The 25,562-nt window shown below is 43.3% G+C and overlaps 1 protein-coding gene and 1 long non-coding RNA gene across 8 annotated transcripts in view; one reads left to right on the forward strand and one right to left on the reverse strand.

Moving 5' to 3' along the window:
- The first annotated feature begins 5,585 nt into the window (after positions 1-5,585).
- Positions 5,586-25,075, forward strand: LOC101684748. Of its 5 annotated transcripts, XR_001177758.2 has the most exons (6): positions 5,586-5,864; positions 9,863-9,996; positions 15,833-15,973; positions 16,675-16,794; positions 21,677-21,807; positions 21,959-22,718. It is a non-coding gene; the product is annotated as an uncharacterized LOC101684748 (long non-coding RNA). The 5 variants fall into 5 exon arrangements; XR_001177755.2 differs by having other exon boundaries at positions 5,590-5,864; positions 21,677-22,718; XR_001177757.2 differs by having other exon boundaries at positions 5,590-5,864; positions 21,680-22,718.
- DOCK4 (dedicator of cytokinesis 4) overlaps positions 10,036-25,562 on the reverse strand; it is a 437,391-nt gene continuing 421,864 nt past the window's right edge. For 2 of the 3 annotated variants that reach the window (XM_004741944.3, XM_004741943.3), the window contains 8 exons: positions 25,270-25,391; positions 24,822-24,942; positions 23,673-23,754; positions 23,407-23,516; positions 21,044-21,116; positions 19,175-19,288; positions 15,951-16,012; positions 10,036-12,664 (listed from right to left, as the gene is read on the reverse strand). In XM_004741944.3, the coding sequence (XP_004742001.2) occupies positions 12,239-12,664; positions 15,951-16,012; positions 19,175-19,288; positions 21,044-21,116; positions 23,407-23,516; positions 23,673-23,754; positions 24,822-24,942; positions 25,270-25,391 (1,110 nt within the window). In that variant the 3' untranslated portion in view covers positions 10,036-12,238. The remainder of the gene's footprint in view (positions 12,665-15,950; positions 16,013-19,174; positions 19,289-21,043; positions 21,117-23,406; positions 23,517-23,672; positions 23,755-24,821; positions 24,943-25,269; positions 25,392-25,562) is intronic. The other variant, XM_004741945.3, reaches the window with a different exon arrangement.

Genomic DNA, 25,562 nt, shown 5'->3' on the forward strand with positions numbered 1-25,562 from the left:
GATACATACTTTGTCAAAGAGCCAGAATCACAGTGTTTAAATGTTTGTCTGTTTCTCTTTCTTCCCCTCAGTCTGGAGCCTCTTTCAAGGTGGAAATACTGTCTCATTAGTTTCTGTGTCCCCAGACTACACTTGGAATATTGCCTGCTCATATCATAGTCAAGCATGTCATAGATTCAGGACATTTAGCTGATTGCTCTTTTCTCAAAATAAGGAAACCCAAAACAGGGCTTCAGGATCATTAGTCCCAGACAAACTTAATTCCAATGTTTTCAAGAAAATCATCCTAATAGCAGGTCAAGCACAGGGTTTGAACCTACGTGTTGAATGGGATGTACAGCATTATGAGGTCAGCATTTATGGGCTATGCCACTAATTTTGTGATGATCACTTCTTCACGTCCATAATGGCATTTTTTGTGATGTTATTTCCCAGCGAATATACATATCTTCCTTTTTCTTAATTAAGAACAAACTCCTGGAACATAGGGATAATTATAATTCTTTGCCTAAGTAGGCCCTAAATACATGTTTCTTGATCACCCAAATCTAATTTTGATAAAACTGCTAGGGGGAAGGACAGGGACTTGTTCTGCTAATGTTGTCAACCCCTGATAAGGGGCCAAATAAGAGAATTCACCACCTGTGCTCACTGCTTAGGTACAGTTGAAGGTGACTGTCTCTGCTCCATGTCACATGTCACTGACGGGTGGCAGGCAGGGAGTACCCACTCAGTCTCAGTGAGTACTCAGTCTTGGCTGAGGCAGCTGCTGGGCATTGCTCATGGTCAAGTTGGAGGCCAAAGACCGTTTCAGCCCCTCGAGTAAATGTGCTTCTGCTTTTGCCACCCAGCCCCCCCCCCATTCCTTTTGGCGCTGTGTTTCTGATATTTTATGTCTCTAGCCTGAACAAATTGTCTGAATAACCTATAGCCTTCCACCAGCTTAAAGAATGTAGGAATATTTTTTTTAAAAAACCAGTAGCAGGAATATGGGAGAAAAGAAAATGAGTCTCTCGGAGCCGTTACCTCCTCATCAGCCTCTGCTCAGTACGTTCGACGGGCTTCTACAGCAGTGAAACAGCCAGCGCTTAAGGTTCAAAATGAACCCCAGGCCTTTCACCTAAGTTTGTGAAATTATGGTTAAGCATGGTGGAGGTAGAAGAGGAGGAGGAAAGCAGATCGAAATGCACAAAATTACAAAAAATGATGACTAAGTAACTGTATCCTACTGTATCCTGGAGGCCCGGAGATGGTGCTCCACTCATTCCTGTAAATGGTTTTGACTCCCACACTGAAGGGGAGTGGTACCGCTCATTTCTGTAATCGTCCCGTCTCCTTGCCCCAGGGGTACTGGATGGCCCTGCGCCTTAGTCCCCCGGCCACACCATGCACCACCCAAACGGGGCTGCTACCTCTACTTTTCCTCTGCTTCCCAGACCTGCAGTTTTCATGAAACAGGACAAGGGCTTGGAAGGGGTGGTGGGAGAGAGTTGTGAGGCTGTTCCCTTTTACTTGTGCCAGTAAAGATACTGGGATGGGGCACGTGGCTGGCTCAGTTGGTTGAGCATCAGCCTTTAGTTCAGGTCATGATCTCAGGATCCTGGGATTGAGACCTGTGTCAGGCTCTCTGCTCAGTGGGGAATCAGCTTCTCCCTCTGCCCCTCTCCCCACTCATGTTCTCTCTCTCTCTCTCATTTAAAAAAAAAATTTTAAAAAGATTCTTGGGATGACTCTGGCATCCACTCTCACCAACAATACAAAGACACAGACCACATCTATACCCTCAAAGAAGAGAGAATAAAGTTCTCCCCAGGTTCGGACAGCTGGAAATCAAAGCCAACACAGACAATATATCCTCTTGTTCTTGTTTCTCTCTTCCTGAAAAATGTGTGAAAAAACTTTCTCACGGAGCAACGTTGGCATCCAGGAAACTCCCTCAGTCTTTGCCTGCACGTTTTCCGCTTTTTCCAAGCACATGCCTCAATGCACTTTGATTCTGCTCTGCTGTTCTGGGTCTCCGATTCCCCTCCCCAAGCACTTGGCCTCCTTTGCTTATACTCGTCATTTTCTTTCTATTTTTCTTTGACCCCCATGGAGCTGTGTGACTCCATTGTGAGCCAACCTGGTTTTCTCACCTCTGAGCTCTATTTCTCCCTATTCTATTGCATTACATCCCCACTGGTCCTGATTACAGTCCATTCCCAGAGCTACGAAGGGGAGGAAGCATCTGCTCCTTGGGGTGGGAGGATCAGTCCACCCCATCCTCTTCTGAGAAAATCAGCAAAATTTACCAGATCCATGCCTGAGGCTGCTCCTGGCTTCTTGCCCAGGATTTTCCCACTTTCAGAAAATACTCTGAGTTGGCTATTCTTTGGCCTTCTTATCTCTCTTTTTTGGCAAATTATGAATAATAATTTTAAAAATTGAAAAACGAAAATTAAAGCCAGATTGTCATCCATAACTTCACTACTTAAAACAACGTTTATCAGTTTGGTATATTGCTTAAAATTATGCACTTAAAAACATGTTCCGTGGGCGGGAATGGAAATTGGTGCAGCCACTGTGGAAAACAGTACGGAGGTTCCTCGAAAAACTGAAAAATAGGAATGCCGTACAATCTGGTAACTCCACTACTGGGTATTTACATGAAGAAAACAACAACAATCATTTGAAAAGATAGATGCACCCCTATGCTTGTGGCAGCATTATTTTTAATAGCCAAGATGAGGAAACCACCTAGGTGTCCCTCCAAAGATGAATGGTTAAAAAAGTTGGGTGATCTATGCACAATGTAGTATTACTCAGCCATAAAAAAACAGTGAGATCTTACCATTTGCAACAATATGGTTGGACCCAGAGGGTATATTGCTAAGTGAAATAAGTCAGAGACAAATACCATCTGATTTCACTTATATGTGGAATCTCAAAAACAAAGCAAAAAAAGAAACAGACCCATGAATACATAGAACAAACTGATGGTTGCCAGAGGAGAGGGGTGTGGGGCGGATAGGCAAAGAGGAGTGGAGAGGAAAGGGGGATACAGGCGTCCAGTTACGGAATGAATAAGTTATGGGAATAAAAGATACAGCATACAAAAGTCCACAGTATTGTAATAGGTTGTATCGTAACAGATGGTGGCTATACTTGTGGAGAACGTAGCATGCCCACAGAGACCGTGAATCACTATGTTGTATACCTAAAACTAATGTAACATCGTCAACTGTATTTCAATTTATTTATTTATATTTTACTTTAAATTAAAAAATAAGTTCCTGTAATCATAGTGTGCATATGTTTTAAAACTTTTTTTCATTTCATGCACTACTAGGGTTTTCTCTTTGTGACCCGTATTCGGACATATTTTAAAAATTAGGGTATGCCATTCTGTTGATTGGATGTGTTCTAATTTCTGTAACCATCTCTATACTACTTTTTCTATGACTTGAAATTTTTGCTTGTTGTTTCTCCATATATGCATGTCACATTTTGAAATATTTTTTTAACATAGATTTCTAATAATGAAGTTATGGCTCAAAGGACATGACCATTTTTTAGACCCTCGATCCATATTAACAAATTATATTTGAAAAGGTTATCCTAATTTAGTGCCACCAGCTGTATCAATGGATACAACTTTTGCCATATTTTTCCCAGAATTGAATGCTATTTTATATACGTAGCTAATTTCATAAGCAACAAATGTTACTTTGTTTTTTCTTCCATTAGTGGCTTTGTTAATTTCCCATGTTTGTTTACTCCTCATGTTTTATAAATTACCTATTTGACTATTAACGTATCTTCTCCCTTCCTTTCTGACACTTGTGCCTCTTAAGAGCGTCTTTGTTATTATTTTCTAAAATCAATACGTATGAATTCTTTATAAAGCTATGAACATTGTCAGACTTAGTGCAAATGTTTTTTGTCTATTCTTTCGTGTTGGCTGTATTTTTCTTTGACTTACCTAAGTTTCGAAATTTAATACCATGAAGTCGGCCAACTTTTTGTATATTCTTGGGCTTAGAAAGTTGCCTTACCAAAAGGAATAAAAAGGTGAGAAAGACAGAAAAAGAAAGCTACCTTGCTGTCTGGGGTCAGTATTGAGTTGTATTTGTTTTCGTTTTGTCCGGCCCAGGCATCAGATCACTGTGCTAAATGGGGTCAAAGGTCACCACCAGATTCCCTCTCACTTCCTCTTGGTAAGGAAGGGTTTGGAGGAGGGAGGTAAGATGGTATTAACTCCTGGGTGGGGAGTTTGCTATCCTGATGAGAACTTCTCTTCTCCTGGGCTGGGAATAAGAATTTGCTTAGGCTGTGGGTAGTCAGGCAAGAGTTTGATCTACTGTGAGGACAAAGGAGTACCAGGAGACCCCCCCCCCCCACACCCCCTCCAGCCAAACTACTTCTCCATAGACCTGAAGCTCACTTAACACTCAGTGTGTATTAACTAGTTTTTCCCCTCTTGGAGGGAAATAACCTGGGACTGTTGCCTGTTCGCAAGGAAATTATACTTAGATGTGTGTACAGACCTGTGTGTACGTTTATCAGAATGAAAAAACTCACACAACTGACAGAACAGGAACCTGTAAGCTGGTAAAACTTGCAGAGTCCTTTCAGAATCCTGTCTCAAAATTGTTGCTGCGGGCTGCTTCCTGCTCCCACTGAGGAACAAAGAGGAGGAGCCTAAGCTCTAAACCTATTGCAAATGACTTCACCAATGGGATTAAAAAAGTGTTGGTGTTCCTGCCAATCACTTCTGCTCAGGGAGGGGTTTCATATGGATCCAGAAACTCCTCCCCTTCACTTCCTGCTACCTGGCCCCCTACTCCTTTAAGTAGACACCTGGTTGCAAACACAGTATGGGCTTCCCAAAGAGTTCTGGATCCTAATTAGCAGTAGAAAGGAGGGAAAAAATCAGCCACGGAACATGAAACCAGGGTGGTGGTATCAGAATGTTTTAGAATACAGCTTTTTCAGTCTCTTAAAAATGTACCACAGTCATATATGTACGTAGTTCCACAAAGCCACTGTGAAAGGAGTCATCTAGGTTATTTCGGTTTCCAGCCATTTTTACTCCCCAAAGACAATTGTTTCAATTTTAAAAGTTATTTCTTAATGTTTGCCCTAATATCTCTAAACAAAAAAGTATCTTATATTGCTATCTTTTGCTATCTTGGCTCTCTTGGAGCCATGCTAATACGGATGTGCCACGGGGCTGGAGATTGTGTGTTATATCGTGCCTTTAGATTTTAAGCATTTTCTATTTCAGGGATCAAGGGCAGGCTGCCCAAAATGTGCTACTTTGGCATATTGATTACCTCAAATAAAACTTAATTTAAGAGACAGTCTGTGTAAGGTCATTCAGACCCTCCTCTGTTCCCCCAAAGCCACAAATAAATCTGTATCAGGAGGTAGAGAGGCATCCTTATCACCAAAGATAGGAAATTTGGAGCCAAGAAGTCTGTGTAAACAACCCTTGTTCCTTTTTGCTTGTTTACTACCCCAGCCTAAATTCTGTTTAGAATTCCTTACCAGTTGAAGGTCCCCAAATTAAGTTTTGTTTGTCCTGTCAGTTCCTCACAGATTTATTATCTCTTTGTCTAAAACGTATAAAGACTTTGGTCCTTGTTAGGTCTCAGTTGCATAATTGGGCCTCCATGGCTCATGTAATAAAACTTTGGTTTATTTTCTCCTGTTAATCTATGTCCTATAAATTTAATTCTTAGCCCAGCTAGAAGAACCCCGGACCAATGAAAATTTCTTCCTCCCCTTCACCTGACACAGTCAGCAGGATAAACTTCCACTGGACATTTGCTCTGAAGATTCTGCAGCTTTGAACTCTGGGAACTAGGACATAAAACCAGAAGGTAAGGCTTCTTCTGTCAGCCTCCTGACACCTCTGTGGAGTCAGGGGGAGCAAGAGGGGTGAGATTTTTGTTGTCTCTAAGCTTAGGAGATAAAGTACTGGAACTAGTTCCTTGGGCTTAAGGACTCTTGGTAAAAATTTGGTAGAGTACTCTCGGGTTCCTGATCCATTTCCTCTCAGAGATGGTCTTTGTTTTTTTTTTGGTCTGTCTTTTATGCCATTCATCCTTAAAACAAAAAACAAAACAAAACAAAACCCACCATAGGGCAGAAGGCAGCACGGGCCCTGTAAGCCGACTGTTCAGACTGGCTTCACAGACAGGCGAATCCAGTGATTCTGATCAGCGTCTATTTAGACAAACTTTATGGTGGGTTATGTGCATCAGAGGTAAAGGCTCTTGCTATGGGACATGTTGAAAGGAAAAGAAAAAGCCAAGTCAAGCACTAAAAGCTGTTAGAGCATTTACCACCTAACCCAAAGGCTCCCGTGTTAGGATGAGTTGGTCACAGAATGCATTAGATCGGCACCAGGTCACCAGAAACCTCAAAAAAAGTTCTGGGTAATGAAATACACGATAAAACACACAATCTCCAGCCCCGTGGCACATCCGTATTAGCATGGCTCCAAGAGAGCCAAGAGTGAGCTAAAGTTGTTAATGTTGCATAAGAAAAAAGTTTTTCTTTTCATCTTGTCCTGTGTCAAAGAGCTTGACTTTGTGACCAGTGAGAACATTCCCTGTGGTCTTCACCATTGGGGAGTGTGCCCTTGTTGGGATGCACCTTGGTGGCCAGTCAACTAGAATGGGAATCTGAGACATGTATTGTCTATTTGAAGATTTTATTTATTTATTTATTTGACAGAGAGAGATCACAAGTAGGCAGAGAGAGGAAGGGAAGCAGGCTCCCTGCCGAGCAGAGAGCCTGATGCAGGGCTCGATTCCAGGACCCCAGGATCAGGACCCAAACTGAAGGCAGAAGCTTTAATCCCCTGAGCCACCCAGGCGTCCCTGAGACCTGTATTGCTAAGCAGCACTCTTTTGTCCAGACCTGCCAGTGCTCAGGAAGCTGTCATAAGAGGTCCCAGCCCACAAGGGACCTTTGTTGCTTGTTAGTGCTGGCAAGTCCCTTTCCAGTAGTGCCTGCCTGGAGGTACTATATATTCTTACCACCTGCACAGCGATGGTCTTTGCTCTCTTACGGTATTTTTGGGAGAAAACTTCTGGATCATAGATAAAATGACTTTTTGCGTCTCACGTAGACTTAATTCTTAGCCCAGCTAGAAGAACAGAGGCTTGGACTAAGGACGATTTCTTCCTCCTCTTGACTACTGACATCCCTCTATAGATGATGAGAACTTCCTGTATTCTCTGCACATACAAATTCCTTCCTTACCCTCACCCTTCCAGTCTAATTCTATTATAATTTGGGATTAGATCAATATGTTTTACTTTGCCATGACTGTGTAAATATTATATGTAGCTGACCCACACAGTGTGCTATAATTACATTTACTTTTACAAAACATTCTTGTTCACTGGAGTTAACTTTTTTCCCCCTCCACTTGCATAGCTTTCTAGAGCCCACCTCCTCTATGCCTCAACATTCTTACAAAGTCAGAATGGACTCTTGAGTTCCTTTGAACTCAACACACAGACTTTATATCAGCTTTATCTTCCTGCGGACACGTCACTCAGCTGACTGTGGCGTTTACGACAGCTGTTTAGGTCACTGTCCTCACGGCTCAGTTTTTTATTCCTTCCCTGATTGTGAATGACAGGGAAAAACTCTGGATAAGTGAGGCTGTGCTTGTGTTCAAAATGCTAAGGATTTTCCTAGCAATCTCTTCTCTGGGATGAAGTATTTTCAGTAGGTGCTGTCAGAGTATCAACATTAGCTTGTTACTTTTCTGTCTTCTCATCTCTCTTTTTCATTTCCTCTGTAAGGATATCAATTTCCTTAGCGAAAGATTGTGTGAAAGACTTATTAACATTTTCTCAAATTTTGGGTAAGGCAGCAATATTTTCTTCCCACATAGCACAAAATACTGCATCAATAGCCAATCTTGGAAAGATATTGCTGGTGGCATTAAAATTGGTAGAACACTTTGGGGAATAAATTTGCCAATATGCAAAAGAATGGTAAAAATCATCATTTCTCTGCCTTTGCAATTTCAGTGTAGGAATACATTGTCAGGAAATAATCCAAACACGGAAAAAGCTGTGTGTAAGAAGAGTCAAAGTGGAGTTATTTGTAGGAGCCACTGCTTGAAAACAATATAATGTCAATTAATATGGGCACGGCCCAAGAATTATTATACTTTGCCTTTACATATATATTATATGCAAATACATACTACATATAAAGACAAAATAAGGATAATTTGTCCAGGTTTACTGTGATTATAACTGAGTAAAACATATACGTTGAGAACTGAAACTACGTACCTCATACAGCTGTTGTTCGCGTGAGCAGGACCCCATATTCCAATGCTTATTAGTGTAAGCTTACCACAAATCTCTTGGTGAGGGAAATAACTTTATTGTTCATAATAGGAACTTCTCAACAGATCCTATCAAATCATCAGTACAAAGCATCAACTGAAAGCTAATGTCCTAAGACTTCATGAACCCCTCAACCCAAAATTCCTGCCTTGCTGTTTCCATCAAATCTGAACAATTATATCATGATGTTTACCCATTTTTAAACAATGCCCGCTTGATGAAAGTCCCACCTTAAACAAAATTCTAAAATTTCCCGGAAGTCTGATCTTGCCCTTCTCTCCGTGACACAACCCAAAGCTCTACTGAGCTGTGATGCCCTCACTAGTGGCAAGGCGTCAGCCCTGCATTAGCAACAGGTTATGTTGGTGATACTTGGGCAGCCACACTCAACAGTGGAGAAGAACTATGCACTAAATATATGTAGAAAGAAATGGAAAAGGATGTGTAAAAATAATAATCATTGTGTCAGGGGATTGGAATTTGGCCAATTTTTTGATTCTCTTTCAGGTATTCTTAGGTAATGAGGACAAAGCTTATTTCAATCAAGAACTAAAAATTCATTTTGGTACAGCCACATTTTAATATGTAAAGATCAAATAAAGGCAAGGCTGTGCAACTTGTTATTCTCTTGTGTTTTGTAGAACAATCAATAACAATCCGGAGAGAAGACTACTTAGGTAGGAAGGAGAGCTATTCATATTGTAATTATGCTTGTAGAATCGAAATACTTATGGGCTGTTGTAATGAGAATGATCCAAAAATGCTCTAAAATCACTTAGTTAATGTCGAGAAACAATCAGGAGGACATTGACTATGGCCTTTAAATGGGTTTTGGTATTTAATGGGTTGGAGGCTTTAGACAATGGCTCGCTTAGCATTGAGTTACATAAATGTTGTAAACCCAACACAGCATAGACACATCTCACAAAATTAAACGCCAGCTTCTATTAACAGAAATCTTGTAGTCAATGGGTTTTCCAGTGTTTGTCAAATACATTTCCCATCTTTTCATGAAAATCGGGAAGAAAAGCTGGCCTGTGGATAGAGTTTGTCAGAGCTAACAAAGGCAGTTATTCCGTTATTCCTAACGCCTGGCAGTTACCTGTCTATGTCAAGTACTCCAATGTAAACAAATGTGGATTTTTTTTTTTTCTGGAGAGAGCGTGCACATGTGTGCGCGCACACACACAGGAGCACCAGCATGTGGGTGGGGGAGTGAGGTGGGGTGGGGAGAGGCAGAGAGTAAGGGAAAGGAGAGAGAATCCCAAGCAGGATCCACGCCCAGCCCAGAGCCCGGGGGCGGGACCTCAAGACCCCGAGATCATGACCAGAGCAGAAACCAAGAGTTGGCAGCTCAACTGACTGAGCCACCCAGGCACCCTGATGGCTTGACTTTTAAAAAATGGCTCTCCTTAGGTTAATTAGTCTAGTATCCAGGTAAATCACTTCTCTTTTGATTACTACCAATACCATTACCTTTTCAACTTTTTTTCTCCAAGGTATAAATAAGCTTTGCCTGGAGACGTGTGTCAGCCAAGGCAAGACAACACCAAAACAGGATCTATCAACCAAAGAGTCTAACAACATCAGTCAACACGATCCGACCAAGAGATTTACACAGCTTCTTTTGCAGGTAAAGACTCGTTGACAACAGGAATAAAGACAGTTAATATTAAGATTAATCAGGTAATTTTATTAAATATTTACCATTCAGCAGCAACCAACATGAACATCTGAGCTAACAGAATCTTTTGAAATGTTCTGCTATATAGCTGCTTCAGAAATACACACATGATAAATTGAACTGTTCATTGCCAAAAAACTTCTTTAAAAAATGGCTTCAAGAGCAAATAACACTGATTTACACAGTGCCCAAGCACTAGTCAACAATCTATTAAATTACAAAGGAAAAGGAAATCAAAGAAGCTTTGTTACCTTATGCATGTCAACTGATTTAAATGGAAGGCTTTACTTCTTTAAAGCAACAGGAATATGGAGCTTCCTATGTGTGTGTGTGTATATATTTTTAAGAATGTGATTACAAACACAAAGTGTTATCATCAAAAGCAAAAGCTAGTCCAGAAATTCCTGACTGCAAAACTTGCAAGATACAAAGCTAAAATTCATGTTCCTTTTCTCAATAATGAATACTTCCACTAAACATAAATATTTTAACATATATTAATTTTTCTGACATTCATTCAAAACTGTAAAGTCAATATGGCAGAATTATTGTTAAAAGCACATATGTACAAATATTCTTTTTCCATACATAAAGTATTTGGCATAATTATAACAATCATACTGCATCCACAACTGTTTGCTTTTATTTGTACTTTTTTTTTTACACATAATGGTATCTCTTATTAAAATTAACCAGTTATGTACAAAAATACTTGAACATTTATCATAGAAAACCTCTATAACCAGCCTCAACAGCATATACCTGCTGAATGGTTTCATTAAGAGAATATAAAAAAGTGGTCACTGCCTTCCAGGTAAGCTATCAACAAAAACAAACACGGTTAAACTAAAATGAGCTTCCCAACAAAAGAGGGAAAATATTTAACAGTATGATTTAAAATACAGTTCATATTTATTGTCAATTGAGTGTTATAAACAGTCAATAAAAGAAAAAAACAAAGATACAAAATACATTACTACATACAAGGTGCTTTTTTCACACTCCTGCAACTGTGGCTTTAGCATCCCTACCTAGATCTGAGATGCTGCGCAGCAATACTCAAGCCAGAGGGGTCTACAGCCTTCTCACCCTTCAAAAAACAGGATCCTCCAAGAAGACAAGCTCTGGTAGTAGCTTGGAGAGTTGTGAAGAATATTCTATTTGGCGCAGGATTGAAAGTTAATGCCCTTACCTTTTGAAAGTCCTTTTGCCATTTAATCATGCTAATATATTTTCTCCAAGGTTTTTTTTCTTCATTTACGCTATTGATTTAATACTGTCCTATATTGATTCCTGAATTCTTGTTAATGGGACACATTAATTTGTGCCTATTTAACACGTGAACATCTGCTCTTCTTCAATGACAAATGCTGCGGAGGAAACTATCAAGTACGGAAGCACAAGATTCAAGTAAACACTTCTCCTGGGGTCTTTTGCTTAATCTAGCGGATTGGAACTCTGAAAGTAAATTGCACCTTGAAAAGAAATACAGTAGATGCCATGATGTCAGGATACTAAAGGATTTACCAACCGATTCACAAAGGTAGAGTTTTAAGACAGTAGATGGTGGTCAGATGTCAAAAGCAACCTCAAAGAGTTACTTTGTTTCAGGAACAAAATAACTTGCAGTCCTAGTCCTTGCAACCCCTTAAGTATATTGTCTGAGTAGCCTGCTTTAACTTGTAACTCTGTTGGTGTGCACTGATCAGTCTGCTCACGGAAAGAGCCAGAAATCTCCCCTTATGTACAGAAGTCTTCTAAAGCAAGGATCATTGTGTTAGGATGTGCATTGACTTTAGTAAGCTTTCTCGGAGTATCAAGTATTCAGTAAAAAGTATACAACATCATCACGCGCCGTGTTGTTCGACAATAGCCTATTGGTTTAAGATGAAACTATATAAAAAAGGTGAACATAAAAAGATACAAAAGAAGTCTTCCACGCTATTTACCACTTTCAAACGAGAGACATTGTAAGGAAAGTCAGCCATACTTCATGGAACATCTGGCGTTTGAGATCAGTAACTTTTAATATTGTGCAACATATTAATAAGCAAGTGTTAATTCCATTCATTGAAAGACAAATCTGAGTAAGTGATTAAAGTGCCTACACTAAATGTCTCCTCGTCCTACTCCCTATTCTCTTGTAAACCGCCAGGACTCGGCGTCGCCGCGGGGGGCCCAGCAAAGGGACTCATAACTGCGAGACCTTGCGGGGCAGGGGCCGGGGGCGCGGGCCGGGCTCAGTCCTCCGGGTCCCGTTCTCCAGGTGGCCGGGCCGCGCCGCCAGCGGCTTGGGGGGCAGCGCGGGCGGCTCGGCCGTGACCGGGATGGAGAGGCTGTGAGGTAGCGGCACGGGCCGCCGCAGAGTCCGCTCGTACACGCTGTAGGGCGGCGGCGTTTTGCTCTCCTTGCGCCCCGGCTCCTCCGACCCGCTGTAGCTCGGCCCCGGCGCCGACTGTTCGTTCACCTGATTTTCGAAGCCTGAGGTTTCCGAGGTGCTACACCGGCTGAGAGAAGAAATCCCACTGCTGTAGCTGCCCGACAGGACCGGGGAGTTGGAGATGAGTCCTGGGGAGTGGTACTCCACCGGAGACGGGGTGAAAGACTGCACGGAGCCCTGCTCGAAGGCGAGAGAAAGGCCGGAGGGGAGACGCGCCAGAGTCATCAACACTGTCCCGGGCTGCCCGCCAGCCTCCCGCCCTGAACCCCAGCCCTCATCCCCGGCGCTCTTAACGGGACTCTACGTGGAGACAGAGCCTTGAAGGCGGTGGGGGCGACCTTAAAAGTGAGGCCTTTCCGGTAGGCCCTTGTCCGATCTGACTGGTGTCCTTACGGGAAGAAATTTGGGTAGAGAAGCCCCAAAGGTGCAAAGACCGCGTTAAAGCAGGGAGAAGGCGACCCATCTGCAAGCCAAGGAGAGGGGCCGCGGGAGAAACCAAGTCTCCCGACACCTTGTTTTTGGATCCTGCAGCCTCCTGAACTGTGAGGAAATCCGTCCCTGTTGTTGAAGCCGCCCACACTGTGGCGCTTACTTATGGCAGCCCTGCTTGGGACTAACGCACACAACCCGGCCTCACATCGGAGGCCGTGTCCTCTCCGCAGCAACACCGCCCTCTGGCATTCACCTGCTATCCCCTCCGTTTGTTCACCTTGCTGCCCGTATCTACTCTTTTTTTCGGGGCAGAAAAAAGCTAAAAGTAATCAGGAAGAAAATTCAGAGGTATATAAGTAGTCCCATCATTTGAAAGATGGGGAACCCGCAGAAACAACAGAAAGCTTGGGCGGTGCCATTTCCCCTTCTAGCTCAGCAGGGATGGGCAGAACTGGAGGACAGGAGCGAGAGCAGCCTGACCTGGGTGGGCCTCCTACCAAAGACCTCCGGAGGAGGAGTGAGGCGCTCGAGGCTTGCACTTCAGTTCTCTCCCATTCCTGACCCCTGAGCTGAAGCAGCAGCACTAGCGCAGCTCTCGGGCTCCTCTCCGGCTCTAGACTGAAATGAGACCTGTTTCTTCTGGCACATTTTTAAAGAAACTGACTTGGTTACTAATTTTGTAAAATCGGAAGATTTCTCATAAAAACCCCAACATTTTTGGCATTACGTTAAAAAAAAAAAATAGAAGTTCTAGCAACAACGGCTTGCTTTCTCTTAATGGGGACAATCTTTTGAAACAGGAGGGGCTTTCCCCTGGAGATGGGGCATGAATTCTTCAGTTTACTCTGGTCTTCACATTGTGTTCTACCAGCCTCCTTTGTTCACATATGTTAGCGGTCTACTCTGTTGGCATCTGAATTTGCTAATTCCCCAACTGGGGTCCTACAGAAAAGGAGTCCTAACTGATGCTCTGTGAGAGCAGGGTTCTACCTGGAAATGCTGCATATTGTGTGCTCCTTGAGTACATTCAAAGCCTAGTAGCATGTTACAGTCTTACAATCAAGAAAATGAAAGGACACCTCAGCCTAGGGTTTTCTAAACTTAGCTGACCACAGACCACTTTTTCATTTATTGCGTAATGGCCTCTAAAACTATACCCTATGGAGAGGATTTCTGAAACGCTATCCTAGACTACCTCTACCTTGGTCTCTCTTTGAACAAAATAATGCAGGGAGACACAAACTCATTTAGCAGGAGCCTAAAATGAAGTGTTGCCAATTAAGGGATCCAAATTCACTGCTGTTGACTGTCAAAAATCAGACTGCAAGTTTAAATAAGGCAGATAAGCTCAAGTCTTCACCACAGGATTAACTCCATCATTTAATTGCTGAAAAACTGAGTTAAGGCAACAAACTGCATTCTAGTCATAGCAAAGCTCATAACTTGGTAGGACTGTGCCCCCTAATGTAACACAGGAGTCATAACAGAAGGAGGCTATTTGTTTTCTCTCCAAACCCTGTTGGTGTAGATATGGCTGCAGAGCTACCCCTGGCCGGTAAGAACATCACCAGTTCTGCAGAGAGAGAAACCATATGCCACCTTGCCAAACGGGACTGTTTGGTAGCTGCCTGAATATTTTCGTGCCTTCAGTTCTTTTTACAGAATCAGTCTCGTAGACTTGCCATCTTACTACTCTACAGAATCAAGTTGGAAAATGCAGATGTTAATCGCATAGCAATATGTGGGAGCTCCTTGCGAGTAAGGCCAAATGTAAGATATGGAAACATCATGTTGCTTCGTTTCCCATCACAGCAATGTGACAGTCTATGGCTGCCCAAGCTAACGCAGTCACGGGTACGCTATGATTAACAGCTGCATTGCAGAATGACAAAACAAAAAACAAAAAACAACAAAAAAAAAAAAAAACCACACACACACACACACACACACAACCTCCCCCCCAAAAAAAACCCAAAAAACCAAACTAGCAAATAATTTGCACTCTCCAGCAAATTTCTACATCAGAAACGTTGGCAATGCAAATGAAATCACACTTCTTTGCAATTTTCTCCATTTTGGGGCTTTTGTTTTCCAGAGTCTCAGTTTCTATCAGCAACTATCCTTAGCAACACAGATGCACTGGATCACGACCTGCCCCTGTGTGTTTTTAGAAGCTAATTTGTCTCTTTCTTTCACATTAGCGAGAAATACCTTAACAAAAAGGACACGCGGAGCATGTAAATCCTCACTCAGATTCAAAATCATTCTTTTAACACCCACTTCAACCCCATATTTGCCTCTGGTGCAGTGGCTCTGAACACCAGTGTCTGTAGATATTGACAATCCCTACAGCCAGTCTGATTCAATTTGGACAGAGACTAAATATTATTCTTTACCTTCGTGAGGGATTTTGTATGTTTAGAGATGTTAAATAGCCCACATTTACCTATCAATTTAAAGCTTTTCAATTTGTTTCCTAGAAATTTTACTCCTTTTACTGTCTTGTTTTTCATGATGAAGTATGTATCTCAAATGTAAATGAAAACATTAGTATAAAACATGGAAGGAGAGAAAGTCGGGTTTGACTTTGTCAAATGGTTGGGGCTGACAGAAGCAAAAAGGCCCAGGAGACTCTTTAACTGGGTTTGATGGCTGAGTTTTTAAATTTTTTTCTTTCTCTTTTTTTTGATGTCCCTGAAATCAGAAGGCCAGACTGAAAACATCCTAGGAAATTCAGTAGAACCATATTTCTTTCCTAATTCAGTGTATACGGAGATTCTAGTCCATACATTTTCATGGCCACTTTTTGGGGAATGAGGCCAATAACCTGAACACAGAGGGCTGCACTCATGGAGGAGGCTCCCTGACAGGAAAGCCTGTTTTCTTACCAATCTTCCTTCACCCCTTCTCTAGGTGTTCTTTGCCTGGTCTATACCTATGAAAGCAGCTCAGTGATGAACCACGGATGAATTGTAAGAGAAGGAGGAATGTGGGGCTAGTCTCTAGCCTGAGTCTAAATATGAGTCTGTACCTTCAACGGAGATCTCCCAGCAGGTGAGGGGGACACTGACGTTGTATGTCTTGCTGGTGAAGCTGTAAACAGAGAGAAATACTTTGAATTGAGAAAAACCAGAAGGTTCACTAGCTGCACATGCCTTCTGTGTACAAACCCATATAGATGGTCTAGTGCCTAAAGACCTCCTAGGCAAGGGGTGGGGAGATAGGGGAGAAACTAAATGATGCCTGTCCGAATCAGACTCCCCACCAAGACACGGGAGAATTAGTGAAAAGTCACCAGCACATACATAATGCTATACAGAAGTGACAGGAACTCGAACTGGTCCAATGTCGCATTTTCCAGAAGCCCAGATGCTTTTCCACTGCCTGATCTGTTTCAAAAGGTGCTTTTAGGTGTGATGTGCCAGGGAGAGACTTTGGAAAATAGCTGCCAACTCTGAGCAGCAATGGGGACACTCCTGCCACCTAGGCAGGTTAGAAGGGGTCCGTGAGAATAAACTACACCAGTCTCCTGCCCTCACATCCAGTACTCCCCAAACAGAAAACCCTTGGCCACATCCAAACAAGAAGTGAGAAGTTTTCCATTTTCCCCCTTCATGCTTCTACTCAGGTCTCCCCTTTGTCCTGGGGCAGTGGGGGGCGGGGGGGGGGGGGGGGGGGGGGGGGGGGGGGGGGGGGTGGTGCTCTATTTCAGCAAAGAGGTGCTGTCTCTCTATTTCTCCCCCTGGGTTTCCTAGCCCTACAGCTGGGATGCAGCCCATGATGGCCCTGCTCTGTGTGCTCGGAAGTCAGGTCCAGCCCCCTGGAACACAACCACACACACAGAAAGCTGCCGTGACACAGCCAACACGAGGAGGGTAAGTCAGATTTCCCAGTTCCACTACAGAGGTTTCACTGAGCTCAGGGTTTGCTGCTCTGTGATCAGCTGCCCTTCTCCCAGCTGCCAAAGTGAGGTTTACAACTCTTGAGAAAACTAGAAAGAGGCTGGAGGAAATAAAGACAGACAGTTACAGATCCCGCGACAGTGAGCACAGATGATGACGTGAGGACAGACCCGGGGAGCAATCAGTGCAGAAGGGAGGGCAGCCCTTCCAGGCGAGACTGGGAGAGGTGAGGTCACCTGTGCCTTCGTGCACGAGGGCGAGTGGCCCTTTGTGGCCACATGGGGGTGTGCAGCACCTGCTACTCTCAAACACCGGTGTTAGTGTTAGCCTGTGGGTTGCGGTGGGGGCTGACAGAAGAAAATCCTGTGTGAGCAGAGAAACAGAGTGCTGACTGGGAACTGTATTACTGCCACCGCTGTGTGTGGTCCAGGTTTACCACAGCACAGGTTCCTCTTCCTCCTGAGCCGGGCGTTCCGTGACCCCACCACGTGGTTCCAGAGCAGCCCTTGCAGCCATAGTCTGTCCACAGAGCTTTTCTAGAAAGGCCTTCTCCCCCAGAGACCTAAAAGAGTGCCATCAGTATCCTTGCCTCCAAGTTTGACTGGGCCTAGGCTCTTACCTACCATCAATACTGTTGTTCCTCTGAAAATGCTTTTCAAGTTTCTGACATGAGTGATACAACCAGTTTAAACTGGAGGCTCCTTGAATATATGTACAGCATGAATAAGATACAAATTACTTGGCTGAAGAGTCTTAACTGTCTTGGGCCACAGTGGTGTTCGGATGTAGGTTATCAATGAAGCCTAGTTATTTCTTGTTCTGTTGAAAAATCTCACATGCTTTTCAAAACCTGTTGGTGACTTTTAGCTTTGACAAGTATAGAACAAACTGGGTAGCACACAGTTTGTTTAAAAAAAAACCAAAGTCAGTAAAAAAAAAAAGAAAAAAGAAAACAAAGATGAGATGCTAAAATACAGCAAATGGAACCTAAATGAGCAACTCCAAAAAATCTGGGAAGAAAATGTCGTATTTGCTCTTGCTTTTAGGCCAGTTGTATTTGTAAACTCCAGAACTACTCTAGATGTGTGCACATGTTGAAAAGACTCTCCCCATCACCAAGAGAGGCAGATTCAGCAGAGGAGGTCTTAAAAACTGTGCCATATCAAGGTTACCAAGCAAATGGCTTATTCAGTTGGAAAGGGGGTCTGTTATTGCTATCAGCTCATAAAGTTTCTTAAGAATTTTCAGTGGTTCTCAAAATCTAGAAGGGTTTGGTAAAATCTTTACCCTGGAAATGCAGATCTGATTCAGATTTTCTGATCTGATTCAGATCTCAGATCTTCTAAGTTGAGCCTAAGAATTTGCTTCTTAAACCATCACCTGAAGGGCTGCAGCACCCTGAATCAACCCCTTGAGAAATCTCACATTTTTTAAAAATTTTGTTTATTTAGGGGCACCTGGGTGGCTCAGTCATTAAGCATCTGCCTTTGGCTCAGGTCATGATCCCAGGGTCATGAGATCAAGCCCCGCATCAGACTGCCTACTCAGCAGGAAGTCTGCTTCTCTCTCTCTCACTCCCTTGCTTGTGTCCTGCTCTTGCTGTGTCTCTCTGTCAAAAAAAAAAAAAAAAAAAGAAAAGAAAAAAAAGAAAGAAAAGAAAAAAAAAAGGTGTGCACATGCAAGTGAGAAGACGAGTGTGGGGAAAGGGCACAGGGGTAGGGAAACAATCTCAGGCAATCACTGAGCGCAGAGCCCTATGTAACATGATGTGGGGCTCGATCCCACGACCCTGAGATCATGACCTGAGCTGAAATCAATAGTGGAACACTTAACGGACTGAGCCACCCAGGAACCCTGAGAAATTTCACTCACTCCTGGATACAGACCTCTCTACACAAGGGATAGCAATGGATGTGAGATTAGTTGCACCCCACAAGCTTATCAAAGTTACCATTAGTCAGTTCCTATTTCAGGGCCATGTGGAACTCTGGCATCAGTCCCGAGTAAGAGTAAAGTGGCTGAATTAGCAGAGGTTGATAAAAATGAGGTGGTTCAAGCAAAGGACAGAGAAAATCCTAAGGGCTTGGCAAAGCGTAGGGTACCTCCCCAAATTTTAAGGATAGTGCCTAGCAGGAGGACATCTGTCTGTGGAGCTCATGAGGAACAGAGTACAGTCTGACTTAGTGTCATAAGAAATTCCGGAAAGAAGGAAAACACTGGGAATGAATTAAACTACTCGGGTTTTTACCTCAGACAGCACATGCCTACCTTTCTCTGAGGAATTCACGACAAGCTGGAGTAGTCATAAAAGTTACTTTATAAAAGTGACTGTTCAAATGCTTCAAATACCCACCAGTTTGTGTGGGTCTTGGAGGGACAGGGGGAGAGATAATTTTCCCACTATCCGACATGTTCTTGGCTTCTTTCCCACTGTCCAGGCTCCAGCTGCTAGGGGTGGGATTCACAGCTGGAAGGGAATAACACAGCTAAAAACACATGGTCCACTTTGCCCTTTGAACACTTGAGGTCTTAGAAGAAAGTCGAAATTATCCGGAATGAAAAGATCAACTGGATTAAGAAACAAAAACAAAAACAAAAAACCCCAAAGCCTCCTAAATACTAAACCTTTAATTTTCTACCTCACAGTAGTAGTTGACATTTAATTGGGTGCTAGCATGTCTGTTTATTTCCCCTCCAGCAGTCAGACAAAACTACAGATCTCCACAGGAGAACGGTGGAATCTTGCTGAGAATTACAAATGTGTTTAGATAATAGATAACAGGAGGACACAGTCGCTGAAGTATTTTATAAGTCAGTTTTTAGTGGAAACTTCTGGACAAGTGGCACCCCCAAAGGGGGAAGACAGTAATAGGCTAATATTTCAACTACCTGGCAGTGTGAATCACACCATCCTGTAGACCAAATCTTTGGCAAAAGGACCCTTGTTCCTAAAATCAATGGATTAGACTGAAGTATGTCCTAAGTCCTCAAAAAAAGTAATTTGGAATACAAACCGTATCATTCCCTTTTTTTTTTTTTAAATTTGTCTGTTCCATGCTTCAGTAAGATGCAGAAATATGGAACAGCTCCTGTTAGAAGCAAGGGCAAGACACACAAGATTACAAATAGCTGCTAGGAAATCAGGTTTCCAAAAGCAAGTCTCAAGATTGCTAGTGGTTTGCTCCCTGGACAGACACTGCCATCTAATGGACACATCTGGGATTTCAACCTTTTACTCGAAATAATTTCAGGGGATGGAATTGCCACTCTTAAAAATTAATTTTTCTCAGTTCGTTTTAAATTGGCTTTGTGGTTTTCCTTGGTAGAAGGGCGAAGAAAAACGCTAAGCTCTCCAGGCAAAGATTAACATTCGACATGTAACATTAAAGCAAAATTTGTGCTTTAAAATCATTTCAGCTACCATCTCACTAGTTTCAGTCTCCCAAGGAAAGTTTTAATGTTAATCTATCCGTGTCATCCAAGGACAACACAGTTTAGCTCTTAATGAGGACAATTAAAGTGCACTTTATGGGAACATTTCATTAGTGGCTCAAGTCCTGGGCTTACAGGACCACTCGGAGTTTTGAGGCTTGACCCCGCACGAGGCAAATGGGTGACTTGCTGCTGGCTCCACCCGCACGGTGGAGGGGGTCACACTGAATCTGCTCTTCATTTCCTGTCACCGATGCTAATTAGCTATTAACCACTATGCATGGGTTTCTCATTTTTTGTATGACCTTGAGGCAGGGCACACTCCATTATGCACTGGATTGCAATTCCGAAGTAGTAGTATAGGAGTCCCCACAAACAACAGATGAACTGGCAGAGCGAGCTCTATAAGGGAAACAAGGTTGGGACCAGGGAACCCATCTGGGAAGGTGCTATTTTCACTGTGCCGAACAAGTCGCCTCCTCAGCAGCTTTGTTTCAGGGAGCATAGGCATTGCCTTGGTGATGGGACCCCAAAAGCCATTTAACCGAGGGGTTCCTAACTTGCTCAGATTCTGCTGTTCAATTCTACAAGAAAACAGGTTTGAAAGGATGTGTCAGGAAAGACTGTCTTTCATGAACTCCCTGAAGGGCAAATTAGTCCTGACCACTAAAGATCCAGAGATCTGAACTTCCACAAAGACACACAATAGACTGGAGAAAATGAGGACAAAACAAAGCCTTACAGCTGCCGGGGGAGGGGTGGGCAATGAAGGGGCTGGCTTTATACCCACCTTTCTCAGGTGCAGAAAGATTCGGGTCACTGCGTGGCAAGGCCCCTTCTCCAATATGATTAAACAGCAGCCTCTGCAAAAGCACAAGAGTCTGTTTCTATGGCAATCTATGCCGTAATGGGAGACCTTCTAGAAAATGAGATGATTGTCTCATAACTGAAACTTTTGGTTCAAAATAATTTTTATATGGTACATGATGAGCCTGGGAACCAAGAATTCAATTATATTTAAGGGAAAAGGGGAGACGAGTTTTAAGTTTAAGAAGTTTGTATTCGATTTTACATGTAAGTGGTAAATAAGTTTTCATAATACAATGGAGGAAAAAACCAGTAAGCAGCGGTTAAGCTGTGGTGCTCTTTATAAATAAGAACGCTAGACTGGCAGCATGAAACATAAGAATTAAGAGATATTCGCTCAAAAACTCTCTAGTGAATGGACATGTGTTGAGTCCTAGGTTAAAAACACGAAATGGACAATGTTCTGTGGCTTTTAAACCCATGAAGATGCCAGTTTTACATGGTTCCACCTAATACATTAAAAGAAAAAGGGCAGGACCTTAAAAGTAGATGCACCATAGCCATGTGTATTATCGGGGTTTTGGCAATGACACACTGCTTCACATTTTACCAAAAGCAGAAAAGCCGGAGGCTAATCAAGGAAGGCTTTCAGAGTCCCCCATGCTGGCAACACGCGCGCTCCTGGAGCAGATGGAACAAAGTGTGAAATTCCCTCGCAACAGCAAGTGGCAAAGGGAAGGAAAACTGGTGAGCTGGTTCAGCCAAACGCACTCAGAGAGAATTTCTGCGAGACAGCAGGGTTGCGCAGAGCAGGCATCCTGGGGCTTTCGGGAAGATTACACAATCAGCAAAGATAAACCAATCAAGCCACATCCCACTCGCTCTCATCCATTTCCAGATGCAGCTACAGACTTCTGCCAGGGTGGTGTAGAAAAACAGAAAAATTAGCCGGAACATCAATGAGTACTGTTCTCCGCTCCAAAATTATTCCCAAACCATCGGCAAAATTCAGGGCTACCCAAGAACCTCCACGTTGGAAGCCACCCTTCACAGCCCCTGAAGTGCCCAGAGAGCCGAGCCCTTGGCCCTGCCCTCACCTGGACGAAGAGGGATGGATGTGGGAAACAAAGGCAGGAGAAAAATCACTAAATTTCCTTACTACCTACAGCCCACTGACAACATCCTTGAAATAGGCGGAGGAACAGTCCTCTAGCAACTCAACTGCCTCCATGTTGACACTTTGCTAAGGACAAAAGGCAATCCTAGCCTAATCCCTGCCCCGACCCCTGGCCCCTAGGATCCTGTAAGTCTACTTTAACACATAGCAATTCTTTTGGAAACTTCCCGTATCGCTAACCCCTTCCCCACAGATACATGTTGGCAATCATCCCACAAGCATATCGCCCAACGATATACATCTGAATCTCTCATGACTCAGGTTTTATTAGATGGTAATAAATGACCTTTTCCCAACAATAGCTAGTCTCCTCAAAGTCCTGGAAACCTTGCTCCCAAATTCCTCAGAGACTTACGCCATCCCTAAGTCCCTCCCAACTTGAAAGTCTATAATGGGCTACTCCTCATGACCCTGGGGGGCAGCTCTTTCTACCTCTGTGTCCTACCCCTGTTCTTTAATAAAATCACCTTTTTGCACCCAAGATGTCTCAAAAGTTCCTTCTTGGACATCCACTTCGAGCCCTAACATCTTTCCTACATCAGGATCACTTCAACATCAAGTCCTGGCAGGAGCTGAGAACTATGGGCCTTTACTCCTTGGGGTATAGGGAAAGCCTGGGTCCCCAACTGCTTTTCTCTCAACACATTAATGAATGGAAAAGGTGAACAGAAATTGTCCTTGTGCTCCTGGGTACCTCAGAAAGGAATCAAGTGAAGCTCTCTCAAACTAGGCAGCGGCCAAAAGGAAGGCTGCTGGACGGATCATGTTTCTCCAGGGTCTTTGGCTAATGGAGAAAGTCGCTTGAAATTCCTGGTACACACACGCAAACACACACAGACACTCCAGCTCATTTACCTAATTACCCCTTGCCCTGTTTAAATAGCAGCAATGAACTAGAGAGCTAGGTCAAGGAGGGAAAAATCATTTCCCATTTTCCGCTCCGCTCGACTGCTCAGGCAACAACCTATGTATCTGTATCAGAAATATGGCTCCAATGGAAACTGTGAACAACAGGCATGGAACAGAGGTTCATTCTTCACTCAGATCGACTTGTTGTCTAACAAAGCCCATCTGGTTGCCTCTGGCAGGTACAGGGTTTTTCTGCAGAGATATGTAAGCAATTCCAGACATCGGCTTGTTTTCTAGGATCTCCGTCCCCCAAGGACTACCTGAGAAGGTTCCACAGGTGTTGGGTAGATGGCACTGCACGGTCTCTCTCTCGGGGACAGGCAAGAGTTTTCTCGGGAATGTTTGTGTTTGTCAGACAACAAGGGGGAAGCTGGGAAGAGAAGAAAAGGAAGGATCGTCAGGGTGAGGTGCTAGACCTGCCGGGAGGACAGGGCTCATGTGCCGTGGCCGCTGGCCATCCTTCAGGAACCCGAGGGCCACAGCTCCCACGCGGCACCCTCGGTCAACCCCACACCCTGCCACTGACCTCTGGCGCTCGAGGGGGCAGAACTTGTCACATTAGGAGAAGCAGAGTGAGTCGAACTCAAGCTTGAGGTAGATGGACTTGGCTGCAAAAACACAGGAGCTGTTATCACCCATGGCTTAGAGACTCCACACAACACGGACATACTGAAAACAAAATCCCTGCCCTTTCCTTTCAAAGGAGCCAAAGAACAGAACAAAACGAAATGAAAACGAAAAGCAAAGGGCCATTTAGAACTAGAGAAAAATCTCTGACTGATAAGGAAGCCAGTCTGAATTAATCACGAATTTGAGATTTAAAAACAAAAATACTCCGAAAAGAAAAAAAATCTGAGATTTTGACTCCGGCTAACGGAACACATTCACGTTAGTTTCTGGGACACCCTGGGACCGAGGAACAGGTAGCAGTGCCCTTGCCGACTGAGGGACACGTGGAAGGACTCCCAGCCGAGGCCACAGAGATAGGGCAATGCTTCTAAAGAGCAGAAGACACCTTCTTGTTTTCTTCAAAAATGTGTTCAAGGCATAAAATTGGCAGTAGGTGCCATGCCCCTTTTCTAAAGAAAGCGGAGAGGGAAATTTTAGCTGCTTCTTGCTAATCAGTGTGAATACTCTATTATTAGTAGGGTCTGAATAGAATTTTGTGTGGCAGGAGTTACCCTAACTAATGTCCTTAAAAACTATTTTGTTTCTTCAGTAAAAATCTTTTTATTATGAAAATTTTCTGACAGGAACAGAGGTAGAGGAATTTTATAACGTCCCTCTCAACCATGTTGAGAGGCAAAAAGGCCATGTTGAGGCAAAAAGGCCACTTTGCCAGGCTAAGAGGCAGCTAGTGTGTGGTGACAGGCTCCCAGGGTCCCAAACTGAAGACGCAAACCAGAGGCAGGTTTCAATGCCAGCCCTGCACAGTGTGCCTGGGCTTTCCCGCTTTTGCTCACGTCTTCTGAGAGTGGAGTGGGCAGTTTTGGGAGAAACCTCTTTGGAGGGTCCAGAGACCAACAAAGCAGTGAGAGTATTTAAAGCTTTGTCCTTAACTCAACATTCTTGCTCGCAGATCTGTTCATGAGCCCAGCAGACTGAACAGAAACTCTCATGATTGAGACAGAAAAGGAATACACACGACCAGACGATTAAAAAGCCAATCAAGTACCTGCATGTTAAAGACTTCATCAGAGCTTTCTGATTGCCCTGTAATATTGCTTACTTCAGCAGAAGCTTGTGAGGACAGTGAGGAGGAAGAATATCGGTTGACAGCTGGGTAACTTAATGGGCTGTTTTGGGGGAAAAAAAATGGTCATTAACTCAGTCTCTGAATTGTACGTTAATCGCATGCTGGTGTGGTATAAAACCAAAGGAAAAAAAATATACATCCCATTTTGTTGTCTCCTGTTTGCCTCAATATAATCAAATGTTTGAGTTTATTTATTTCTCATGCTGTTGCTGTTTTACCAGTGACAGATGTCTGCAGCTGCCTCGCGGGTTAATTATTTCATTAAGAAATAGCGTATTTGACAAATTGTGCCATAAAAAATGAGAGAATCATTCCAGATCATCTTGTGGGGATGCCAAATTGTAAGATAATTCAGAATATGACTTACCTGCGTCTAGGAATTACCCTGGTACCATCTGGGCTCATGGAAGCAGGGGCTGAGTTTCTACACACGCGGGGGCTTCCATTAGGAAAATGGACTGGACTGGCTTGAATACAAGCAGAGAACTCCTAGAGAGGGAGGGAAGGAAATATTTTAGATGAGCCATCGTAGGGGCAAAATAACTTGTAAGGTATTTCAGCATATTGTTATGAAATCTTTATGTAAGTTTAAAAAAGTTAAGTTTTGGTATTATTAAGCTTTCTCGCCCTTTTTTGTTCTCATAAAAGTTGAACAGGGCA

Source organism: Mustela putorius, unplaced genomic scaffold, assembly GCF_011764305.1.
Source record: "Mustela putorius furo isolate JIRA1106 unplaced genomic scaffold, ASM1176430v1.1 tig00003845_pilon_pilon_pilon, whole genome shotgun sequence".
In the NCBI taxonomy this organism is placed as follows: domain Eukaryota; kingdom Metazoa; phylum Chordata; class Mammalia; order Carnivora; family Mustelidae; genus Mustela; species Mustela putorius.